The sequence below is a fragment of the Aotus nancymaae genome, unplaced genomic scaffold (genome assembly GCF_030222135.1).
Source record: "Aotus nancymaae isolate 86718 unplaced genomic scaffold, 86718_ANA_hifiasm-v0.15.2.pri h1tg000029l, whole genome shotgun sequence".
NCBI lineage: Eukaryota > Metazoa > Chordata > Mammalia > Primates > Aotidae > Aotus > Aotus nancymaae.
This window is the reverse complement of record NW_026988442.1, coordinates 6,996,162-7,018,630: the sequence shown is the minus strand read 5'-3', so window position 1 is coordinate 7,018,630 and position 22,469 is coordinate 6,996,162. Positions and strand designations below refer to the sequence as shown.

The 22,469-nt window shown below is 47.5% G+C and overlaps 1 protein-coding gene across 3 annotated transcripts in view; it reads right to left on the bottom strand.

The window, feature by feature from the left end:
- Positions 1-484: 484 nt before the first annotated feature.
- Positions 485-22,469, bottom strand: part of RASSF2 (Ras association domain family member 2) — a 45,798-nt gene continuing 23,813 nt past the window's right edge. For all 3 annotated transcript variants that reach the window (XM_064382260.1, XM_064382259.1, XM_064382261.1), the window contains 10 exons: positions 22,315-22,405; positions 18,539-18,614; positions 16,379-16,530; positions 13,033-13,121; positions 10,959-11,119; positions 10,095-10,196; positions 8,729-8,780; positions 8,132-8,253; positions 6,245-6,342; positions 485-4,442 (listed from right to left, as the gene is read on the bottom strand). In XM_064382260.1, the coding sequence (XP_064238330.1) occupies positions 4,373-4,442; positions 6,245-6,342; positions 8,132-8,253; positions 8,729-8,780; positions 10,095-10,196; positions 10,959-11,119; positions 13,033-13,121; positions 16,379-16,530; positions 18,539-18,614; positions 22,315-22,373 (981 nt within the window). In that variant the 5' untranslated portion in view covers positions 22,374-22,405 and the 3' untranslated portion in view covers positions 485-4,372. The remainder of the gene's footprint in view (positions 4,443-6,244; positions 6,343-8,131; positions 8,254-8,728; positions 8,781-10,094; positions 10,197-10,958; positions 11,120-13,032; positions 13,122-16,378; positions 16,531-18,538; positions 18,615-22,314; positions 22,406-22,469) is intronic.

Below are 22,469 nucleotides of genomic sequence, written 5' to 3'. Positions count from 1 at the left end.
CTCCCCCATACCATAGGGTGAAACTTGGGCCCTAGTCTAAAAATCCCACAACTGGGGAGCCATGGGGGGATGCTTCCAACAGAAGCAAGCCCAGGCACCCCGCCCCTGCAGGGTGGCTTGGCCATTTTACAGATGAGAAAACCAAGTCCTAAAGGCTCACTGAGCTGCTTCCAGGGTCCGAGAGCCAGGAGTGGAGTCAGAGTGGAAATCCAGCGTCACTGAGTAGAAGCTCTTTCCTCCTCAACTCCTGGCTCTCCAAAGCCCCTCAATTGGGAGCTTCTAAGACAACCTTCTCATTTCATGTTCTATTTTGGACATAACAGCCAGCCCCAAGCATGTTCAAATCATAAACTGGAGGAAAAAAATTAACTTATCTGGTGGGTGCTCCTTCCTGTTCCTGCCCCCAACTTTACAACCACCCTCTCACAACACAGATCTCCTGAGCCCAGCAGTCACAAACAGACCCATCCACGGCAGGGGGGCATCTCTTTGAAAAGTGCTTTATTTCAAGAAAATCTAAGTCAGGTGCATTAAAACATCAAATTGTTACAAAAATGTATGGCTCCCTAATGAGGCCTTGTCAGATTATGTTTAGATGAGTAAACACATCAGTGTGTAAGTTCAAAACCAAACATTGAACCAGGTCATGTACCATTGCTGAAAGGCAAGTTATAATTAAGAAAAGAATACTTCACAAGGCTAAAACAATTGGGGAAACCTTCAGAAACACTAGCAATTACACACCAGAAACATCAGCCTGGAAACAGGTCTGTGATCTACAGGGAAGACTCCAAAGGTAAACTGAGGCTTTCCCATCATAGCTCGTGCATCTTGTGCTCAGTTAAACACAGTTAAAACGCAAGGGGCACTTAAACCTCACCCCTTGTAATAGGGTGAAGCTTTCTATTACATCTGAACAAAGGGGCGCCACATTCATTTCCATTTTTACATCTCTAGGAAATCATATCTCATCTCATCTGACTGAAGCAAGACTTTGTGCAAAACAACAAGTGGAAACGTGAAAACGTGTGCTGCTTTATGAGTGACGCTCATGGTGATATCCTGCCTCCCATCTCATTCTCCACGTCACGGTTTGGCCGCTGTAAGACACTGAAATTGCCTCGTCCATGTAAAAGTTTCTCTCTTGGCAATGTATCTATGACACCACATTCTTTGTGCTATAGAGCTTTGACATAAAATGTAGCTTTTGGTTGACACGGCGGTGGTGCTGGTGTTTTTTTAAAGACAACTTCCCTTTTCTTAAGAGAGCTTCTTGCCCTTCTGTGGTCAATTTCTTTCTCCACCCTCCTGACACTTTGAAATAACCAGTCAACTCTACAGAATTCCTGTCAAGACTTTTTGCATGGAGAACAGATTAGAAGGGGCCATTATATGCCACCGATATTAGGATAAAATGTCTTTACCTAGAGAAGAACCTCTCCTAGAGGTTTTCATTTGGTGAGGGAAGAGAGGATGGTGAAAATATTTCTCCTTGAAGTATCAGCATGTCTCAGGCCAAAATCTTGACGCAAGGCCCCGGCATTTTTCTTGCAGATGGGTGGCTAATATCCTGAAATCCTCTTGCTTCAACTCAACTTCAAGTTCAAGTCCATCCAGCCTGGAGACCAATGTGCACTTTCTTCACCAACACATACAGGCAAGACTTCCTTTGTGCTTTTCAGCCTCTCCCCAAGATAACTGACCCCTGCCCTGGCCCCCACCATTTAAGTCATCACCTTCCCTTTCATGTGATTACGGAGAATGTAACCTTGTGCTTAATTCCACCATCCCAGCCAGATGGGATCAGGTTTTTCCTTCACTTGATCACGTTGTAACATAAGCCCCAGGGAGAAAAAAAGAAGTCAGATGCAACTAAACTGCTTTTCACAAGTTGGAGAAAAAAAAAAAAATCCTATAAATTGGTATTTTGTTGTTTATGCAATTTCAGGTTCCTTGCACACAATTACATAAACCCCCACAAATCGGTCAAAGAGTTCAAAACTGCAAGACCATGTGATACCAGTGAGAAAATCTGTTCCACGCTGTAGCAAAGCATCTCTGTTTCAACTGCTGCTATTTCAAAGGACCTTTCCAAAATTTCTGATCAGGTTCTTAGGACGTGAGAGATGACCTCTAAAAAGGGCAGGACAGAATAGAAAAGTGTGGTCTGCATCACGTGGAAGTGTGTTGTGTAAGATGGGATCTCCTCTTTCACTTCCACCTCCTGACCGCCCATCTTTAAAAAGGTGGGTCTACCTTAATATTGCTCCCTTGAAAAGTGACCTGGCCAACTAAACATGTTGCACTATTTCCATATTTAACACTGTCGTAGTGCTGGTGCAAATCAAAGAGAACTCTTATAAACCAGAAATCGCTGTCCAATAATAGTGGTTAGTAGTTTGCTTTGTGGAGAATTACTGGAGCCAACTAAGGCTTTGAACATTCAAAATAAAAATTATCAGAAGAGAAGTTCTCTAAATCATTTTCTCAAATGCAAAACTCAGGAGGTGTTTGCATTCACAGAACGGTCTTTCCCATCTGTAACAAAGGAAGCCTCTCCCGGTGCTCACTCCTTGTCTTCCTACGCCAATTCTGTGCAGTTTGCAGAAGCCCTTCTGGGTTTCCACTCCATGCCCCACAGGGCTGGTGCTGCTGACCCTATGGAGGAAGGAGGCTTGCTATAACACCCACGGCAAAATGCCAGGGGCAGCATGCCATCTTTTTGCAGGCTACACTGAGACCACAGCTTTGAGCCTTTCAAAGACGCCATAGGTATGAATGGGGGCAGGAGGATGCCTGGGGTAGAAACAACTCCACCAAAAAGGTCCACCCTCCTTTGCAGGCACCAACCAGGGTCTGTCCTTTCCTCAAGTGCCCAGCTCTGCAAACCTTCCTTGGAGAGAAGGTGAAGAGATGGGCAGTATCTTACCCCAGCCAGGCTCAGAGATGTCAGAGACACCCACTCTTAGAAGCTCCTGGTCTTGCTTGGTTGATCTCTACAGCCAGGTACCCAGGTCCAAGCATCTGTCTCCCTCCTCAAACTGTATCAGCTGCACTGATGCCCAGCTGCCTAGCAAGCTTCCTGATGGGAGTCCCAGGACACAGACTGTTCTTGCCCTTTCCCCGCATTGGGGTTGACTCAAGATCACCTAAGTGGCTGCTCAGAGAAGCTAAGAAAGAAGCTCCGTCTTCCCCATGCACCTTCATCAGGTGGCCTAAAGAGCTTCCCTGAACCCCATACTCAGTCAGTACCAAGATGAGGCTTCATTCTTGGAATGCATTTCCACACACAAGGTGAGGGCAACTTGCAAGAACCCAGAGGTTGGAAAGAATAAAGTCTTGACTGCAAACATGGCCCCAGCTTCAAGTGCAGGAAGAGCCATGATGATGTGAAGATGGGCTGGATTCAAGGCACCTGTCATTTCTGCAGGTAGCCTCGATACTTCCCTTCAGCCTGAAACTTCCTGGCCACCAGGCCCTGGCCACACTAGCTGGTCAGCACCATGTGCACACCAGTGAGATCTTTGTTTCTTGAGACCTTTCCTTCCACTCAAAGAAGCGCCAGAGAGACGGGTTGACAGCTGGGTACAGAGAAACACACAGGATCCTCTCTGTCTCCTAGAGGTAGCCATGGAGGCGAGGATGGAGGCAGAATCCACTTTTCACAGGTTTCCACGTAGAATATCACATGTGTCTTTGTCATTTAAAACGATCAAAGTTTCCAGTGTAAAAACATGCGGGCTTATTGCATCTACCCCACGGATGGTTTATCTTTTTATTTCCATCAGACTTCCCTCAAGATTATGTGGCAGTTATTTTGTTAATTTCCAAGGCTCTCACATTCACTGATCCTTCTAGGAATACAGGGAGAATTTCTACCAACATATAAACAACCCACCCTTTCTTAACATAGGCAGACATGTGGCTGCTCCCTGGCACTTGAGAGGAGAAATCTTTCCTTCAACCTAAAAACCCCTCAGATCATGGTTCCTCTGATTTTCTGGCCCGTAAGCAGCACATTTGCCAGGCTTACGGCTCTTGTGCTGGTTGCCTGGAATTTAATTACATGTGAAAGTATCAGGTAGGCACATGGACACGTACCATGTGTGCACACACGCACACACACACATTTTGGGTCCTCCTTATAACCAAAATCAAAAGTCCTTGTGAGTGGAAGAAAGGAGAGCAGGGGTCCAGGGATGGGGAGCTGTCTGCTGACTTCTACATTCAGCTCCTGGTAGCAAATGATGGCTTGGCCGGAGCTGGGGAGGTTTGTGTCTAAATGTTTCCATGGAAAGAAAGTGCCCAGCTTCCTGGGGGTCTTATGGCAATGGTGGCTCCTGGGGTGCCCAGATCCCCTCGTTCTCGTGGCTCAGATTGTTGCTGGGGTCTCGGCTATCTCCTCTAGCCTCTGCCGAATCATCAGCCGGAGGACGGTGTACCTGGAGACAAGAAACAGGCTCAGGTGGAGAGCAGCCAGCAATGCACACTTCCCTAGGAGCTTCCCGGCCACCCAGGTAACACCAAGGTCACACCAGGTACCAGTGCAGTCAAGTGCCCTGCTCCTTTGCTTCCATTACTGACCCCTACCCCTCTTTAGCTACTTTGTTGCTTATGTTCATTCCTACAACACGAGAGGAAATAAAGAGGCCAAATCCAAATTAGATTATTTTACTATGGGTAGAACATCTGGTCAAAAAAAAAAAAAAGATAAAAAAATAACAACAGCAATAATAAGCATTCTACGAATTCAGTGTGTTTGCTTACTATGTCCAAGACACTATGCATAGTACTTCATATGCACGGTAGCTCATGAACCCTCACCTAGGCTAGATGATATAAAATTGCTAACAGTTGACCCTCTTGGGGGGTCCCACAAAAATGACAACTCCATATGGTCCAACCCTATATCAGAACCTGCATTTTGCAGAAGAGGCCATAGCAGCTACCAGACATGGAGGTTCGTGGCTTGAGGGCAGTTCAGTTTTCCCATGACTTCCCTGAGCTATGGCACTGCAGCTACAGGAGTGGGCACCGTCGTGCAGGGATAAATAGCCATATTCCTTATGTTCAGGCCTTTGTGCTGCATAGTAAAAGCTATTTTTAAAGTTTAGGACAGAGTTGGCCAGGCGTAGTGGCTCAAGCCTGTAATCCCAGCACTTTGGGAGGCCGAGGCGAGTGGATCACTTGAGGTCATGAGTTCAAGACCAGCCTGGCCAACATGGCAAAACCCCATCTCTACTAAAAATACAAAAAATTAGCTAGGTATGGTGGCACATGCCTGTAATCACAGTACTAGGGAGGCTGAGGTGGGAGAATCACTTGAGTCTGGGGGTGGAAGTTGCAATGAGCAGAGATCGTGTTACTGCACTCCAGCCTGGACGACAGAGCGAGACTCCATGTCAAAAAAAAAGTTTAGGACATAGTAAGTGTTCAGTAAATGTTATCAGATTAGTTATGATCATCAATACAGCAAATCCAGCATTGGCTGTATTTTCCAGTGGCAAACATTAATCACGTATTCAACCACATCTATGAAAGGCAATCTCTTTTATGACTACACGTGGCAAATAAATCACAAAATCCTCCCCAGAAAGAAGTTTTGTTTTTCAATTACAATGCAATTTCCAGAAGAGAAATGTTACAAAGGGAGGAAGGGGGAGAAGAAAGGATTTCAGAGGTCAGTAGGGCAGGCTACTTCCACTGCTAAGACAGCCTTCCTGAAATCTCTGGAACCTCCGGGTCTTGGTTAGCACTCCTTGCCCTCACCCCTCAGGCAAGCGGCGATAACACTAGCCCCAGGGACTGCACTACCCATTGAAGTTACCCCAGACTCTGCCCAAGTCTTTGTAAATAGTCCCTCCATCAAACACCCCTCCAAGACCCTCATCGGAATGAGCATCTCCTGCTGGGAGCCTGATCATATACTTAAGAAACAGGGCACAGTCACCTCCCCTATTTCTGAATCTAGACCCCAAAGAAATTTTAAACCAACACCTTTTCAGAGTCTTTCCATAAGAGGGAGGACAAAAGACACTTTGATGTCCCGCATCAAAATGAGAAGCTGACACAAGAAGTAGAGAGATGAACACATGACACCGTATATCCCCACTTGAAATCCAGATTTGTCAATGGGCAGCCCCCCCGAAGAAAGCCCAGAGACCCAGGCCATGCAGCAGCTCAGCACAGTCCCTCTGTTGAGGCCCAGGAGAAGTGCACCCAGGGCCCCAGCGGCCACTCTTACTTGCGCATCAGCTTCTTTACTTCCCGATCTTCTTCCTCCTGGAGCTTCTGAATGAAGCTTTTAAGTACCGGCATCTCAAACTTTATATACTGGGCCACCTGGGGAGAAAGAAGCAAGTCTGGGTGCATGCCCTTCCCAGCATCACTCCAATTCCTTTCAGGGCCATCCTCATACAAGGCACAAAGCCTGGGGAAGTCTTTTTTTCAGAAACCCAGGATTTCCTTAAAGGCAGGAGCCAAGTCTCATTCCTCTCCAGGCTGGGAAGGAGTCTGTGACGATCACTTCACTTATGTGACACCATCTCATAACTTCTCATTTTTCATGTAATGCATTCAGTTCACAACGAAGTGACGCCAAACACAGAAAAGCACTTTCTCTTGCTACAGGAATGCAGAGAAAGAACTGAACCCATTATGTTTAATAAACCCCTTTGTTCTGCCCTAAGAGAATGGAAGGAACCAGGGTTCAGAATGACGAAGTGGGTCTCAAGGTTCAAACAAGCATCCAAATACGAACTTACTTTTGGAGAGGCTGTGGGTGCCTCTGGGGTGAGTTAAAAGTTTAAAAATGGCACCAGGCATGGCAGCTCACACCTGTAATCCCAGCACTTCGGGAGGCTGAGAAGTGGATCACTTGAGGTCAAGAGTTTAAGACCAGTCTGGCCAACACGGTGAAACCCTGTCTCTACTAAAAATACAAAAATTAGCCAGGCGTGGTGGCACACACCTGTAGTCCCAGCTACTTGGGAGTCTGAGGCAGGAAAAATCACTTGAACCAGGGAGGTGCCACTGCACTCCAGCCTGGGCAACAGAGCAAGACTCCATCTCAAAAAAATAAATAAATAAATAAAAAATGGCTTCCCTTCCCCCACAGAATCCCCACCCTGCTCTATCAACTCTCCTTCCTGGGAGAAGTATATTTCTCTACCCTATTAATGTTGAGCTCGTCCATGTGACTGGCTTTGGCCAATGGAATGTGTGTGGACATGATACACCAAATCTGAGTGGAGGCTTCAAGTATGTTTACATGATCTGGCCTGGTTTCTCATACTCCACCATCTGCCATGAGGAGCACCCCTATGAGCAGTAACTACTGTCCCAAGACCCTGGGGCTCTGGTTGAGTCACACAACGGCAGACCTGAACTCAACCCACACTTAGAGTAGACCCATTGCTAACAGACCACAGAATCATGGGCAAAAAAGTAAATGTTTGCTGTTGTAAGCTATTAAGATTTGGAGATGTTTGTTACCATAGCAAAAGCTGACTATTACATGGCTCGCTTCTTGTTTTGTTTTGTTTTGTTTTTTTGTGACAGGGTCTTGCTGTATCTACCACCCAGGCTGAAGTGCAATGGTGTCATCACAGGTCACTGCAGCCTAAACCACTTGGGCTCAACTGATCCTCCCACCTCAGCCTCCCGAGTAGCTGGGACCACATGCACACACCACCATGCCCGATTACTTTTAAAAAGTTTTTTGTAGAGACAGGGTCTCGTTTTGTTGCCTGGACTAGTCTCAAATCCCTGGTCTCAAGCAGTCCTCCTGCAGCGACCTCCCAAAGTGTTGGGATTACAGGAGTGAGCCACCACAACCAGCCAACTGCTAACTTCCTAGCATTGCTAAAAGAGTGTTTGCAGACATTTCTCATCCCTCTCATAGTACCCCAGGAAGGTTCGAGCAATTTATTCCTTCTATGGAAATCACTTTCTGCCTGGGCATTCCTCCAGCAACTCCCACCTTCAACCTGGCTTTAAGAGAACCTCGTACTGAAGAACAGCAGTAAAAGGGCGCATTGGTCAAAAAAGTCATTCTATACCCTAGTTGCAGGTGACCCAACCAAATCCCCACCCTCCTGAGGACAGACCACCTGACCCAAAGGGGACTCACATCATAGGTGACTTCCTCCACCTGGTCCTTCTCCATTAGAAACACTTTGGAGACCTGCTCACATGGGCCCTGGAGAATTCGGGCAATCAGCGGGTAATCGGTGGTCTTCAGCTTCTGTTTCTCTGCAACCACACACAACCAGGGGCAGCCCTGAGTTTGGCCTGAGGCCTTTCTCACATTAAGTAGTGGTCACTGCAGGGGTTCAAATGGACCAGGCACCTTAGGAGATGCCGCCATATAAGTCAGGAGACTGATTTATAAATGAACTATTTCATAGATGTAAAAAGCAACCTCCTCCCACTCCCCTCCCCTCAACAGTACCACCATGCCTCAAACCCCTTGGAGGAATTGGGTTTATCTGTCTCTTGAGAAAATCTAGTTCCTTTTTTAATAGGCAGTTAGGCTTAGGATTTGTTTACTGGCCACATAAGGCAATCCCTAGTGGACTCACAGAGCAAGCCCATCAGCCTTGAAAGCAAACAACATTTGGAAGTTTCCAAAACCCAAACAGCAAGAAAAGGAGGGAGAGGTATTTTTTTAACTTGCTATTTTGAGATAATTAGAAGTTTTAAAGTACACTGTGGCCTTCAGACTTACCACCACTCGTATGGACCACGTACAAGGCAAACTCCTCTGCTGAATTCTCAATCTGAAGCAGGAACAAAATATACTTATTGAAAGTATCTATTTAAACATCCCAACTTCGAGCCTTTTCCTCTTCTTTAACAATGCAAAGCTAAGAATATTTTAGGCTGTTTTGAGGGGAGAGCTATTTATCTACGACTCTCAGAAGTGATGAGAAGATGGAGAAGGCAGATGAGTTTATCAATAATACAGTCATGTGCTTAACCAAGAGGATGCATTCTGAGAAATGTGTCACTAGGCGATTTCACTGTTGTGCAAACATCACAGAGTGTACTGACACAAACCTGGATGGCACAGCCTACTACACACCTAAGCCATATGGTACAGGTATTACTCCTAGGCTACAAACTTGTACAGCATGTTACTATACTCAATGCTGTAGGCACTTGTAACACAATGGGAAGCATTTGTGTGTCTAAACATATGTAAACACAGAAAAGGTACAGTAAAAAATGGATTATAATCTTACGGGACCGCCATCGCATATGTGATGCATCATTGACCAAATGGGTCGTTCCGTGGCACATGACTAGGATAGATAACAGCTGTCGTCTATTGCAATATGCCAGGCATAGTTCTACAAGTGTTAAAGGTTTCAACCCATCTAATGCTCCTGACGATACCATAGTGAGGTCCCATTATCCTCATTTTACGATGATGAAGCAGAGGCAGAGGTAGGTTAAGTTGCCCGCCCAATTCATCCAACTCACAGGTGCTCAATGGAGATCTGAACCCAGAGCCTGTGCTCTTAGGTTGCTAGACTATACTGGCTTCCATTAAAAATAAGAATACCTGGTCTCCAAGAGATTGTGGAAAACATAGAGCAACAGGACTTTAAAAGCACTCCTGCACTATAATTTGCGTATCTATTTAAGTATCATATTTCATATTTCAAAGTAGATTTCCCAACTGTGTCCCAAAAGTCAATCTTTGCACTGAGCCCAAAACCAGTCATCAGGCCCCAGGGTCCTTCTAAAGTAGCCAGTAGCCCATAAAGGATTTGAGGGCTGATGTTTCTCAAACTTTGGTAGGCATCCGAACCCCCCGCAGGCTTGTTAGACGGCGTCCCCGGCCTACCCTTCACAATTTCTGATTCAGCGGGTCTGGGGTGGGGACTCAGAATCTGAATTTCTAACAAGCACCCAGGTGATGCTGATGCTGTGGACCTTGTCTTGGATCATGAGGATCTAAAGAACCCAAGCCCTCTGCCCAGCATCCCGCAAACCATACAATTCCCATAGCTCCCCGAACAACCACTCTGGGGGTCCCAAGGCACACCTGTGACCCTATCTGTGGCCAGCCAGCAAAGGGAACTTGCCTTAAATTTGTTGAGCAGAAGCTTCAGGACCTGTGGGGTGGTCATGGTGCTATTGATGCGGACGTTGGTGACAGAGCCGTAGGCTGGCGTGAACACGGATGTCTGTCGATAGAAGGGGCCAGCTCAGGGTGAGAGTGGGAACAAGGACCCAGTGCTAAAATCCAGGTGCGGTACAGGGCACAGTGACGATACTCACAATGTACCCCCTGGGAGCCCTCAGCAGCCTGGCAAGCAGCAGGCTTTACAGACAAAGCAGCCCTCGGGGTTTGCATAATTCAGTTCATGCTCCACACTCACAAAGACCCTTCCACTGGGACTTCAGCATGAGGCTGTCTCTGACCATTCTCCCACCATGCACTTCCCTCCAGGGGCAGGATTTGAACAGAGCAGGAGGAAAGGTGGGGTCAGCTTGCTCGGGCGGGGTTGGTGGTGCACTGACACCCCCAGGACTGAGACCTGCAGCTCCGCTTCGGAAGCAGCGCTGAGCTCCAGGAAAAGCCAGACCATACACCAACGGGGGGCACAGTGTGCAGGAAGAGGGTGGAACGTGGGTTTTCTTGGGAGGGACTGAGGAGCTGTGTTTATGGGGTCTTCAAGGCTACAGCAGGGACTGCTTTGTATAGCCCCACTGAATTCACCCACCACCCTAGGGTGGAACCCACAGGGGGACTCAGCCTTCTGACCTGGGGTCCCTCCACCCCCAGGAGCCAGCAGGGCTTGCAGCCCACCCACAACCCAAAGACTAAACAGCAGCACACACTTGGCTTCCCAGGCATCGCACCACCCACCCCATGGCTGTAGCCCTGAGGTGGCAGCTACCCAGGAAGGGGTCCTCCCCCTCCCCATCCCCCCCGTCCACTTTACCTTATGGTTGTAGAAATGGCCATTGATGGAGAAACGATGGCGTCTGATTCGCCGCTGGTCACTAGGCGTCCTCACATTGCCACGGCGACGCACCCCAACATCACTGCGTGTGCGCATCAGCTGTGGGGTGTCCTCCTGCAGGGGCTTCAGGCCCCTGGAGTCTGAGAGAGGAGAGGCAAATGAGCTGTCTGTCTGGACCTGGGACATGGCACGTGGTCCTCTCTTTGTGGCAGTGCTACAGCACCCACTGTCTCCAAAAACATATATTTTATACAAATAGTATTTTCTGCTGGGGGAAGACATAATGCAGAATTTACAGAGAAGCTATACCGTGAAAAGTTCAGAAAACACTTCAGACCCGAACTCCCTGGGTTCAAATCCCAGCTCCATGATTGCCATATATCACTAACCTCTCCGGGCCTCAGTATTTTTATATATAAAATGGGGATAATAATAATATCCATCTCAGAGGATTGCTGAGGGTTTAAATGAGTTGATACACATAAAGTGCTTAGACTAGTGCCTGGCACAGGAGAAGCATGATATAAGCGCTAACAAGATACTGCAAATGAACTCTGACACATGCTACACACGGATGAACCGTGAGGACCTTATGCTCAGTGCAACAAGTCAATTACAAAACAGCAAATACTGAATGATTCCAGCCACATGAGGTACTTAGAGTGTACCTCATATAAGTGTACATCATATAACTGAGGTACACTCTAAGTACATTCTAGGTACATTCAAAGTTACAGCGACAGAGAGTAGAATGGTGGTTGCCAGAGGTTAGAGGGAAAGGATATGGGGCGCTACTGGGAGTTTAACGGGTACAGAGTTTCAGTTTCACAAGATGGGAAGAGTTGTGGAGATGGATGGCGGTGATGGTTTACATTATGAGCGTATTTCACACCACCAAACTGTACATTCGAAATGGTTAAGATGGTAAATGTTATGTAGATCTTACCACAATAAAAAAATTAGAAGAAATAATGCTTAATAGAGCATACATATAAAAATATATGGGGTTCCCATGTCATGTTTCTATCTTGTATATATATAAATATAAAATATTGACATTAATCATAAGTAGATTAATCTGATCTTATTAAAATATATTTAATCCATGTTATCTAAAAAAGATTTTGCAAACTGACAATATCTATGAAAATTTAAACCCAGAAATTCCACTTGAAAGAATCATACGTGCTGACAAATGCATGACGTGACACATGTATAAGGCCACCGACTGCAAACCTGTCAGAGCAGAGACTGAAAACGACTTAACTGCCTACCAAAAAGGAGTGATGACATAAATTATCCTTTTCCCATACAAGGAAATAATGCAGAGCTGTAAAGAATGAGGAAGTTCTTTATAAATCTGTAAGGAAAAGTTCCCCAGATAAACTAATCAATGAAAACGAATGTGTACCACTTGTAGAAATAGGGAAAGAAAAGAAACTACGTCCGACCAGGCGCAGTGGCTCATGCCTATAATCCCAGCACTTTGGGAGGCCGAGGTGGGCAGAGCACTTGAGGCCAGGAGTTCAAGACCAGCCTGGCCAACACGGCAAAACCCTGTCACCACTAAAAATACAAAACTTACCTGGGCTTGGTGCACATGCCTTTAATCCTAGCTACTCAGGAGGCTGAAGAGGGAAGATCACTTGAACCCGGGAGGCACAGAGCCAAGATTCACGAAGGAAGGAAGGAAGGAAGGAAGGAAGGAAGGAGGGAGGGAGGGAGGGAGGGAGGGAGGGAGGGAGGGAGGGAAGGAAGGAAGGAGAGGAGGGAGGAAATGGAAGGAGGGAGGGAGGGTGGGAAGGGAGGGAGGGAGGAAAAACTACATCCACCCATAAAGGTATGTTGATGTGTTTTGCCTGTATTTGGATAGACTATCTCAGGAAGGAGGTTCTTGGGATGCTTCTAGGTGAGTGGATGAGGTGGGTGACTTCATTCTCTCCCTTTGAATCTTGAACCATATACATTTTATATTCTCAAAAATAATTAACAGTTTATACCATCTACCACAGCGGCCTTCAGTAGTTGGAAGCACCTTCCCCCACACATGTACCTGTGGGGCTTGGCATCTGGTCACCCTCTGGCGGTGCATCCACCTCTGAGATCTGAACATTGGGCACAGTCAGGGGCTTCAGGATGGTTCTGGGGGTGAAGAAGACAAAGGCGAGAGGAGAGACGAGTTTAACCCCTGTGGAGAGATGCCCCCACACCCGCCGGACCCCACTCCTGCAAGGGGAGAACTTTGCTAGTGCCAGGCTGGGTACTGGCACACATCAGGTGATGAAGGGTGCAGATGGGCTGCGCCAAGCATCCCATGAGGCTGGCCCAGCTCCCAGGCCAAGCAGTGGGTGGAGCGGGGGGAGTTCTGGAGGGAGAAGATGTTCTTTTCCAGCATCTGCAGCAACACAAGCATCCACTTCATCAAGCCCAGGATGGAGGATACCAAAGAACAAAACCCATGTGCTGCCTGCACTGCTTCTAAGCATGTATGGGTTCTGTGGATTATTTGGAAAACTCCAATAATAGCCATTTGTTTTGCAGGGTGAGATTCCAGTTCAGACTCATTGCTGTTGAAGAAATAACTCATAATTGCTCTGGCATTGAAAAGAAATGGAGAGTAATAGGTTGGCCACTGCAAGGGCTGGGGCAGCTTTGGAAGGGGCACTGACAGTGCCTCAGGGTTGCAAGGACGGAGTCCTCATCCAAGCTGAAGAAAGGGTTACGAGGAGGCAGTCCAAGCTGAGACCCTGGTTTGCCATCATAACTGGCAAATAACTTCTCGAAGTCAAAAAGGACAAAGAGAGCAGCTCAGAAAAACATTCAAAATCAAAGGATTTGGCTGGAAAGGAGAATCATATTTGACCAATGAGGACCAACCTACGGTGAGAAGAGCATGGGCTCCCTGGGGCCCCGTAGAGATAAACTTCATGTTCTGGGTAGGATTGTTTTAAGGGAGGACAATTAAAATGGAAAAGCTGAAAGAACTTCCTATTGTTATTTAACTCATATACTTCTGAGCCACAAAATGGACCTGGCCAGAGTCTCTGGGGAATGGTGAACCCTTGGCACCCAGAGCAGCCACTCCCCACTCCCAGATTTAAAGCTCTCATTCTTGCTGAAGTAGGAACTGGTCTCAGTATCCTTTGCTTTTTTTTTTGGCAGGGGTCGGGGGGCAGAGTCTCTGTCACCCAAGCTGGAGTGCAGTGGCGTGATCTTGGCTCACTGCAATCTCCACCTCCCAGGTTCAAGCGATTCTCCTGCCTCAGCCTCCTAAGTAGCTGAGATTACAGCCATGCACTGTGCCCAGCTTATTTTTCTTTATTTATTTATTTATAGAGTCAAGGTTTCACCATGTTGCCCAGGTTGGTCTCAGAACTCCTGAGCTCAAGTGATCCGCCCGCCTCAGCCTCTCAAAGTGCTAGGATTATAGGTGTGATCCACCATGCCCAGCCTCAGGATCCTTCTATAGACAGTAGTCTAGGCATTTACTTTATTATAGCTGACATCTAAAGGACATCATTTACCATTCCTGAAAATTCTACCATCGTATTTTTCAGGTTTCAAGAGTCAACCAAGACCAGCCTGATACCACAAAGAAGGGAGAAGCAGCAGGCGGAGTGAAGGAGCCCTTGGCAGCCCAAACCGAAGGCAGCAGGGCCAGATGAAATCTTCAAAGTCATCTCACTTAGGGAATAGAATGTAAGTGTGGGGTCAGGGTCAGGCCGTGAAATGGACTTGGCCATTGGAAATCAAACAGCCATAACGCTGGGCGTGGTGCTCACAGCTATAATCCCAGCACTTTGGGAGGTCACGATGGGAGGACTGTCTGAGGCCAGGAGTTTGAGACCAACCTGAGCAACATAGTGAGACCCCATCTCTACAAAAAATACAAAAATTAGCCAGGTAGAGCCAGGTGTGGTGGCTCACACCTGTGGTCCCAGAACTTTGGGAGGTCAAGGCGGGTGGACAGCTTGAGGTCAGGAGTTTGAGACCAGCCTGGCCAACATGGTGAAACCCCCTCTCTACCAAAAAATACAAAAATTGGCTGGGTATGGTGGTGGGCACCTGTAATCCCGCTACTCAGAGAATCGCTTGAACCCGAGAGGCAGAGGTTGCAATGAGCCGAGATCGCACCACTGCAATCCAGCCTGAGCAACAGAAAAAAAAAGACAGGGGGTGTGCACCTGTAGTCCCAGTTGCTGGGGAGCCTGAGGTGGGGGAATCACTTGAGCCTGGGAGGTTGAGGCTGCAGTGAGCTATGAATATGCCACCGCACTCCAGCCTGGGAAACAGAGTAAGACCTTGTCTCAAACAAAACAAAACAAAAACACAGTGATAGTGCTGAAAGCAAAGCAGAGCAAGAAACCAGCAAAGTTAGATGAAACCAAAGAACCTGAACCGGACACCTAGCGCCTATGGGGTGGGCAACAATTTTCCTCCTTAAATCCCCTTGGAAAGAAACCAGACCAGCTCCAGGGTTTGGCCACATAGTAGGGTTCTCTCAATTGTAGAGAAACGTAGATTTGGCCATGGAGTTTAGCAAAGTGTTCAATGTGGCCAACAGACATGGTTTGGTTCTCATTTAAACCAGAAAAAAAAAAAAAGGTCACTGTGGTTTTGGTTGAGAGGCAAGCACACTCCACCCAGGCTGGGGCTGAAGGCAGTCAGCATCAGCAGGTTTCAGGACGGAGACAGGCTAGTCACTTGATCCTAAAACTCAAGTCCCGGAAAGACAATAAAGAGGGCATTCAGCGGCGCATTCGGTGGCTTACTCAGCCATGGAGGATAGCAACGGCCAGCGTAGGTCTTCCCGGCACTTCTGGTGGGGACTTGGACTACCCACCATCACACCACACCCTGGCTCCCACGTGGTCTGCAGGGAGCACACCCCTGGCTGATCTCGCTTGGCTGACTCTGACAGAGCCTGACATTCCTTTTCCTCTTCCAGTTTCCCCAAGATTCAGAGAGCTTTGGTCAGAAGGTTCAAGTCATAAATGCTTTGGAGCAGGGCCATTCTATGAGGAGTGGTCCCAGTGCAGAGGATGCTGGGGCATTGGGTGCCCTGTTAGAAATCTGCGAGCTGGGCCTCACTAGCTACCAGCAACTCCGCTTAGAGCTCTCCCTGAGGGAGGACTCTGTGACTCAGCAGCTCCCTCCTATGACTCAGCAGCTCCCCTCCCGTGACCTCATCAGTGATTGTGGTGACAGGAAGGGGGCCCAATCACAACCACATCTGCCCCTTTTTCCTCATTCCAAGCCCAGGGCAGGTGGAGAGTAAAGGTGGTAGGAGGAGGAGCCAGGATCAGGGCTGGAGGGAAGAAGGCAGCATTTATCTGCTTGAGACACATAGAACCCCCAGGCATCCTGGTCATCTCCCTGCCCCATCTCTCCTCACTCACCCCTGAGCCCCCAGGTTACAGCCAGAGTGCCAGGAGGAAGAGGACGGAGGGGGCCGAATGCGCTCGTTGTCATCCTGCATCTGCAGGCGGATGGGCCTGCGTAGGCCCCAGGAGATGTTCAGGAGTCCCTCCACGATGAGCTCATCTTCTTCCTGCCCACAAAGCAATTGGAGTGGTGAGCCCAGAAAAGGCCCTATGGAAGCCAAGACCGTGCTGAAGGACAAATGACACATTCTTCATATGTCCTAGCTGGGTGTCCCCAGTTTGTATTCACAGGATGGGGGCAGCTGCCCAGTTCACACCCCAGCTCTGAACACTTTCCCCCAGCCCTGAAGCTGACCTCACAGGTCAGCACAAAAGTTGCCGTGAAATTCAAATACATATGTGCAAATTATAAAAGCATTGTTTTTCTTTTTATCCTAATGACTTTTAAAGAAAGCAGAATACATCTCTTAAAAGAAGTGAGACTAGCCTTGCTAACAGAAGCAAGAACTGAACGCTTGAGTTAGCTACATCCTGTCCCCTACTACGGAAAAGGATGTCTCTTGAGCTATAAGTGTTTAGCAATCCAACCCGGTGGTTGAAGGAAACTTAAAGCAACACTTCCTGAAGTTTATTCTACAGAACACCGGCTCCTCTAGCAGATGAACTGTTGTCTTTAAAGGGGTGTCAAGCGATCATGAGCTGGGAGAGGCTGTGCTAATCAGATTTCCTAACAGCAGACTGTCCCAGGTTCTGTAATAAACTAATGGGCTACATGACAACTCTCCAGCAGGTGAATAAATTTTGCAGGAGTCCCTAATTTATACTCAAAGGTTGCTGACTAATTAGAAGTTAAACATAAAACCATTCTAAGGCCATTTATATGTTCTATCGCAGAGAACTGGGACTCACGACTACGAAATCCTTTAATCATGGAGCACTTTTAATCATTTATTCTATAGGACATACCCCAGGAAAGCTATTTAAGAACGAAAACCTTGCATAGCCCTGCTACTGATTAGTAAAAGCTTGGAGGGAAATCCCTAAAAAAATCAGCTCTCCTCTCCCTAGTCTCAGAAAAACCTTTCTGAACCCATGTTTTATGGGCTGACCAAGTGTCAGATCTGGGTCATGGCCACATCTTCTGGACAAGCCCCATACATGAAAATGACATCAGCCCAATGAACAACTCACTTGGGCCCCAAAATCATCCTCAAAGAGGGAGGAAGGAGTAAAAGAGGGAAGGAGAGACATGAAACAATTTTAGGGCACTTAGGAGTCTTGGGGAGAAAAGCTTCATGTAAATATAGGCAATTTACATGGCCTTCCCCTGGTCAAGTTGGGCATCATTATTTTACACAATTATAGGTCAAAATTCAACCCAAAACAGGATTTTGTCGAAGTGGAGTGGTTTGAAGGACACGGAATAGGCCACTACATCCTATGTACTGTCCCCAAGCAACCTGCCCTCGCAGCTGAAATTCCACCATCTGTTATCTGTATCTATGGATTAAATCGACACAGCTTGATAACCTGAAAATGTGTTTCCAAGGGCATTGCACCTATGGACCTTTTTATCAGTCAAGAGTGCTTGCATATAAAGTACTCTATCAGACTCCTTTATAACTCATCATCTATCTGATAACAGCCTTTAGAGAAACGGATACAGGAAGAGGAAGCTCAGTTTCGGGATGGGGGCCAGATGAATAACAAAGGCAACCTAGAATGACCAGGTGTGGGGACAGGCCGAGTGCTACCATCCTGAGCTTGTGTGCTTTGCCCAGGTCACTGCAGCGATAGGACTTGGGTCCAGATGTTTAAACACGGAGGACTGGGTGGGTTCCTGGATTGCCCAACGAGAGGGAATCTGCCTGGGAGCTACCTGGAAAGGTCATTTCCTGAAAGCTCCCTCTGGAGAATCTCCTCCATGAAACTGGGCTAGTCTAGCCGCACATCTACAGGAATGTCTCTGGAACACATCTCTGAAACCTTCATCCTTTTAGAACAAAACTGGGCCTGGGAGTCTTCTTCCAAAGAACCCCAAGGACTCTCACTAGCATCCTAAATGAGAGGCAGGAGAGGCAGAGATCTCTTAGGACCTCAGGGACCTTCAGACCCAGGACACATGGTGACAAGGCCTGGACTAGCCAATCAGGGCCTTCCCTGAAGACTCCTTACCTCCCGGTGCCGGAGCTGTAAATTCTGGCCTTCATAGTATAAGTTGTAGGTCTTCAGATGCAAGAGAAGTTCATTTCTTAGGAGGAAAAACACAAGAGATATAACATTATCAGCTGAAGCCACTTATTACGCAGTTGTTCCCTCTTTCTCTCACCTCTCACCTGGCCTTCGGTCACCCCACTTTGGGCGTTTGTCCACATGTACATACACACACATGCACACGCACACAGAGTTCTGCCACCACCACCCCATAACCATCTTCCCCCAGGATCAACGTCAAGAGTGAGCACCACCCCAGAACAAGGCTGAATGTAAGGAGCAACTCCAGGGCGCCAAGGCGGACATTGGCAGCAACACTCCTGAACCCAAGCTGAATGAGCTGGTGTTAATAAGCCACAGATTAATTGAGACAAGCACTTCAGAGCCCACAGACAGCGATTCTCCTGCCTGGCTGTGGCCTCTTCTCCCTCAAGCACGCTGTGAGTGAGGAAAGGACAATAACGAAAAGCCTTCACAAGACTCAGAAGCTGGCCAGGCGCGGTGGCTCACCCCTGTAATCCCAACACTTTTGGAAGCCCAGGCCGGTGGACCACTTGGTTAGGAGTTCGAGAGCAGCCTGGCCAACATGGTGAAACCCCGTCTCTAATAAAAATACAAAAAATTAGCCAGGCGTGGTGGTGCACGCCTGTATTCCCAGCTACTCAGGAGGCTGAGGCAGGAGAATCACCTGAACCTGGGAGGCAGAGGTTGCAATCAGCTGAGATCACACCACTGTACTCCAGACTGGGTGACAGAGTGAGACTCCATCAAAAAAAAAAAGAAAGAGAAAGAGAGAGAGAGAGAGAGAGAGAGAGAGACAGAAAGAAAGAAAGAAAGAAAGAAAGAAAGAAAGAAAGAAAGAAAGAAAGAAAGAAAAGGAAAAAAAAGGACTCAGAAGCTTCCAGGCTGTTCAGAAGCTAAACAGGACAGGTTTGAGCCACACTAACTCATGCTTCGTAGAGATGACCTCATCATGTGTTTAAAAACTTGCAAACTCCCATCAACAGCAGAATGGGTGAATAAAGGAAGCAATAGCCACACAACAGAATACTATCAGCGAAGAGAATATGAATGAACTACATGGCTGGGGGTGACTCTCATGGGAATTATAGGGTATGTGCTTTTTCTTAAATCTAGCTTCTTTCACAAAAAAGCCAAAAAAAAAAAAAAGACACAAGAAAAACATATCATATTCCATTGATATAAAGTTCAAAATAGGGCGTTAGAATTCAGGATAGTCGTTCACCCTGGGGAGTAGTGACAAGAAGTGGGCATGAGGCGGCTTCCAGGCCCTGCAATACTTTTTCAGTTCATAAAATTAGGGCAGGGAGTGGTGCTTCATGCCTGTAATCCCAGGACTTTGGGAGGCTGAGGTGGGCGGATCACAAGTTCAGGAGATTGAGACCATCCTGGCTAACACAGTGAAACCCCATCTCCACTAAAAATACAAAAAATTAGCCAGGCGTGGTGCCAGACACCTGTAGTCCCAGCTACTCAGGAGGCTGAGGCAGCAGAATCGCTTGAACCCGGGAGGCAGAGGTTGCAGTGAACTGAGATCGAACCATTGCACTCCAGCCTGGGTGACAGAACCAGACTCCATCTCAAAGAAAAATAAAAAATAAAAAAAACGAACCCTTAGAAACTCCCCCTCTGAAGCCTGGTACTGGGCTTTCTTAGCCACCAGGTTTTCCAAGTGGCTGCCGTGGGAGTCCAGCTCTACTGCACATGGCCAGAGAGGAGGTTTCACCCACTATGTGATCAGGGAAATCCCTCATCAACCCTAAGAATGCACAAGTCAAGTTTCATCTAAAACTGGGTGTTTTCTACTCCATGTAGGATGAGAGGGGAGAGAGGTGGAGGGGGTCAGGGTTACTGTGTGCCTTTGTTTAGTCTCAGGTAAGAGGTAACAGAGTTCAGCCCCTCTGAACCCAGCCATTCAGTGGAGAGATTTGGGACCATGCCAGGAGTCAAAACCCACTGGAAATGCCAAGAAACTCCTGACAAGTTAAACCTAGATAGATCAGCATGATTCTATGCAAGCTGAAATGAATTCGTGGAAAATGCGATTCCAAATAACCTAAGACAAAAAGCTGTTTGGTACTTTTGAACACGCAGATCTGAAACTGGGAGAGAAAATCACTGGTTGGTAGAAGTCCCTGGGGTTATCTGTCCATAAAGAGATAAGAATGGTCAGATGTTACTAAACATGCTCACGCCTATAATCCCAGCACTTTGGGAGGGTGAGGCAAGTGGATCTTGAGGTCAGAAGATCAAGACCATCTGACTAACATGGTGAAACCTTGTCTCTACTAAAAATACAAAAAAACAGCTGGGTGTGGTGGCAGGTGCCTGTAGTCCCAGCTACTTGGGAGGCTGAGGCAGGAGAATCACTTGAACGTGGGAGGCAGAGGTTGCAGTGAGCCAAGATCGTGCCATTGCACTCCAGCCTGGGCAACAGAGTGAGACTCCGTCTCAAAAAAAAAAAAGCGTCAAGTGTGTCTGAGGACTTAAAACAATTTAGTCTCAGATAAATTAAATATTTAATTAAGATAGAGAAATCCTGGCTGGGCGCAGTGGCTCACGCCTGCAATCCCAACACTTTGGGAGGCCCAGGCAGGTAGATCACTTGAGGTCAGGAGTTTGAGACCAGCCGGGCCAACAAGGTGAAACCTTGTCTCTACTAAAAGTACAAAAATTAGCTGGGTGTGGTGGCACAGGCCTATAATCCCAGCTACTCAGGAGGCTGAAGCAGGAGAATTGCTTGAACCCGGAAGGCAGAGGTTACCATGAGCTGAGATGGCGCCACTGCACTCCAGCCTGGGTGACAGAGGGAGACTCCTTCTCAAAAAAAGAAAAAAGAAAAAAGAAAAAGATAGGGAACTCCCTATGCCGGACATAAAAATATGTCCTTGAACTTCCAATTCAAGGGTCTATTTTGGCTCAAGCCCAGTCCCATTAGCAAAAAGCCTGAGCTTGAGAGACTTTAGTGCATAGAAAGCAATTAAATTGTCCCCTTCTATTCAGAGGCACCTGTGCCAATTTTAGCCAGAACCAGAGCAGCCCAGGGACACACTACCCCAGCCAGGACTCCCCGGGAACACCATCGACAGAACAGAGAGCAATGTCTAAGTCTGTTCTGGCTGCCGTACCACACCCTGGGTGGCTTCTAAACAACAGAAATTCACTTCTCACAGCTCTGTGGCCAGGAAGTCCAAGGTCAAGGTAGAGTCGGTGTCTGATGATAGCCCTCTCCTCACAGACAGTGCCTTCTCACTGCGTCCTCACACCATGGAAGGAAACACAAGCTCCCTTGGCCTCTTTTATAAGGGTGCTTAGATCTAGTCATAGCTCAGAGGTCCCAGCTCTTACACCAACACCTTGCGGTTAAATTTCCACATAGGAATTTGGGGGCGACACAAATATTCAGAAGATAGCGAACAGCCACCAGCCAACTCCTCCTCCTAGAAGCCTTCTAGGACACCACACCTTTTGAGCCCCCAAAGGTCCTGACTTCCCATTTACTTCCCCTCCAGGCTGGGCTCCGGGGGCATGTTTTTATCTCTAGCAGCAGCCCTGATGCTCTCACAAGCCCAAGTTCAGCTTGACTCCTTCCCACACACAGGAGCCCCGCCAGTCTGACACACAGGGGAGGCCTCTGCCAGTGGCTGCCGTCCACCCCCAACACCCCAGCAGGGGACTGGCCACTGGGAACGCAACACTCCAGCAAAATGTCTTACTTGGAAATGTATTTATCTTGTCCACATGGGACTAGGGACGTTTGGTGACTGTAATCCATTCTTCCTTTCTCTTTTCATCGGAAGGAGAGGCCTATATTTGGAAGGAGAAGACAGACGTTAAAGTCAGGTTGGGGAGAGAGATCCAAGATGGCTGA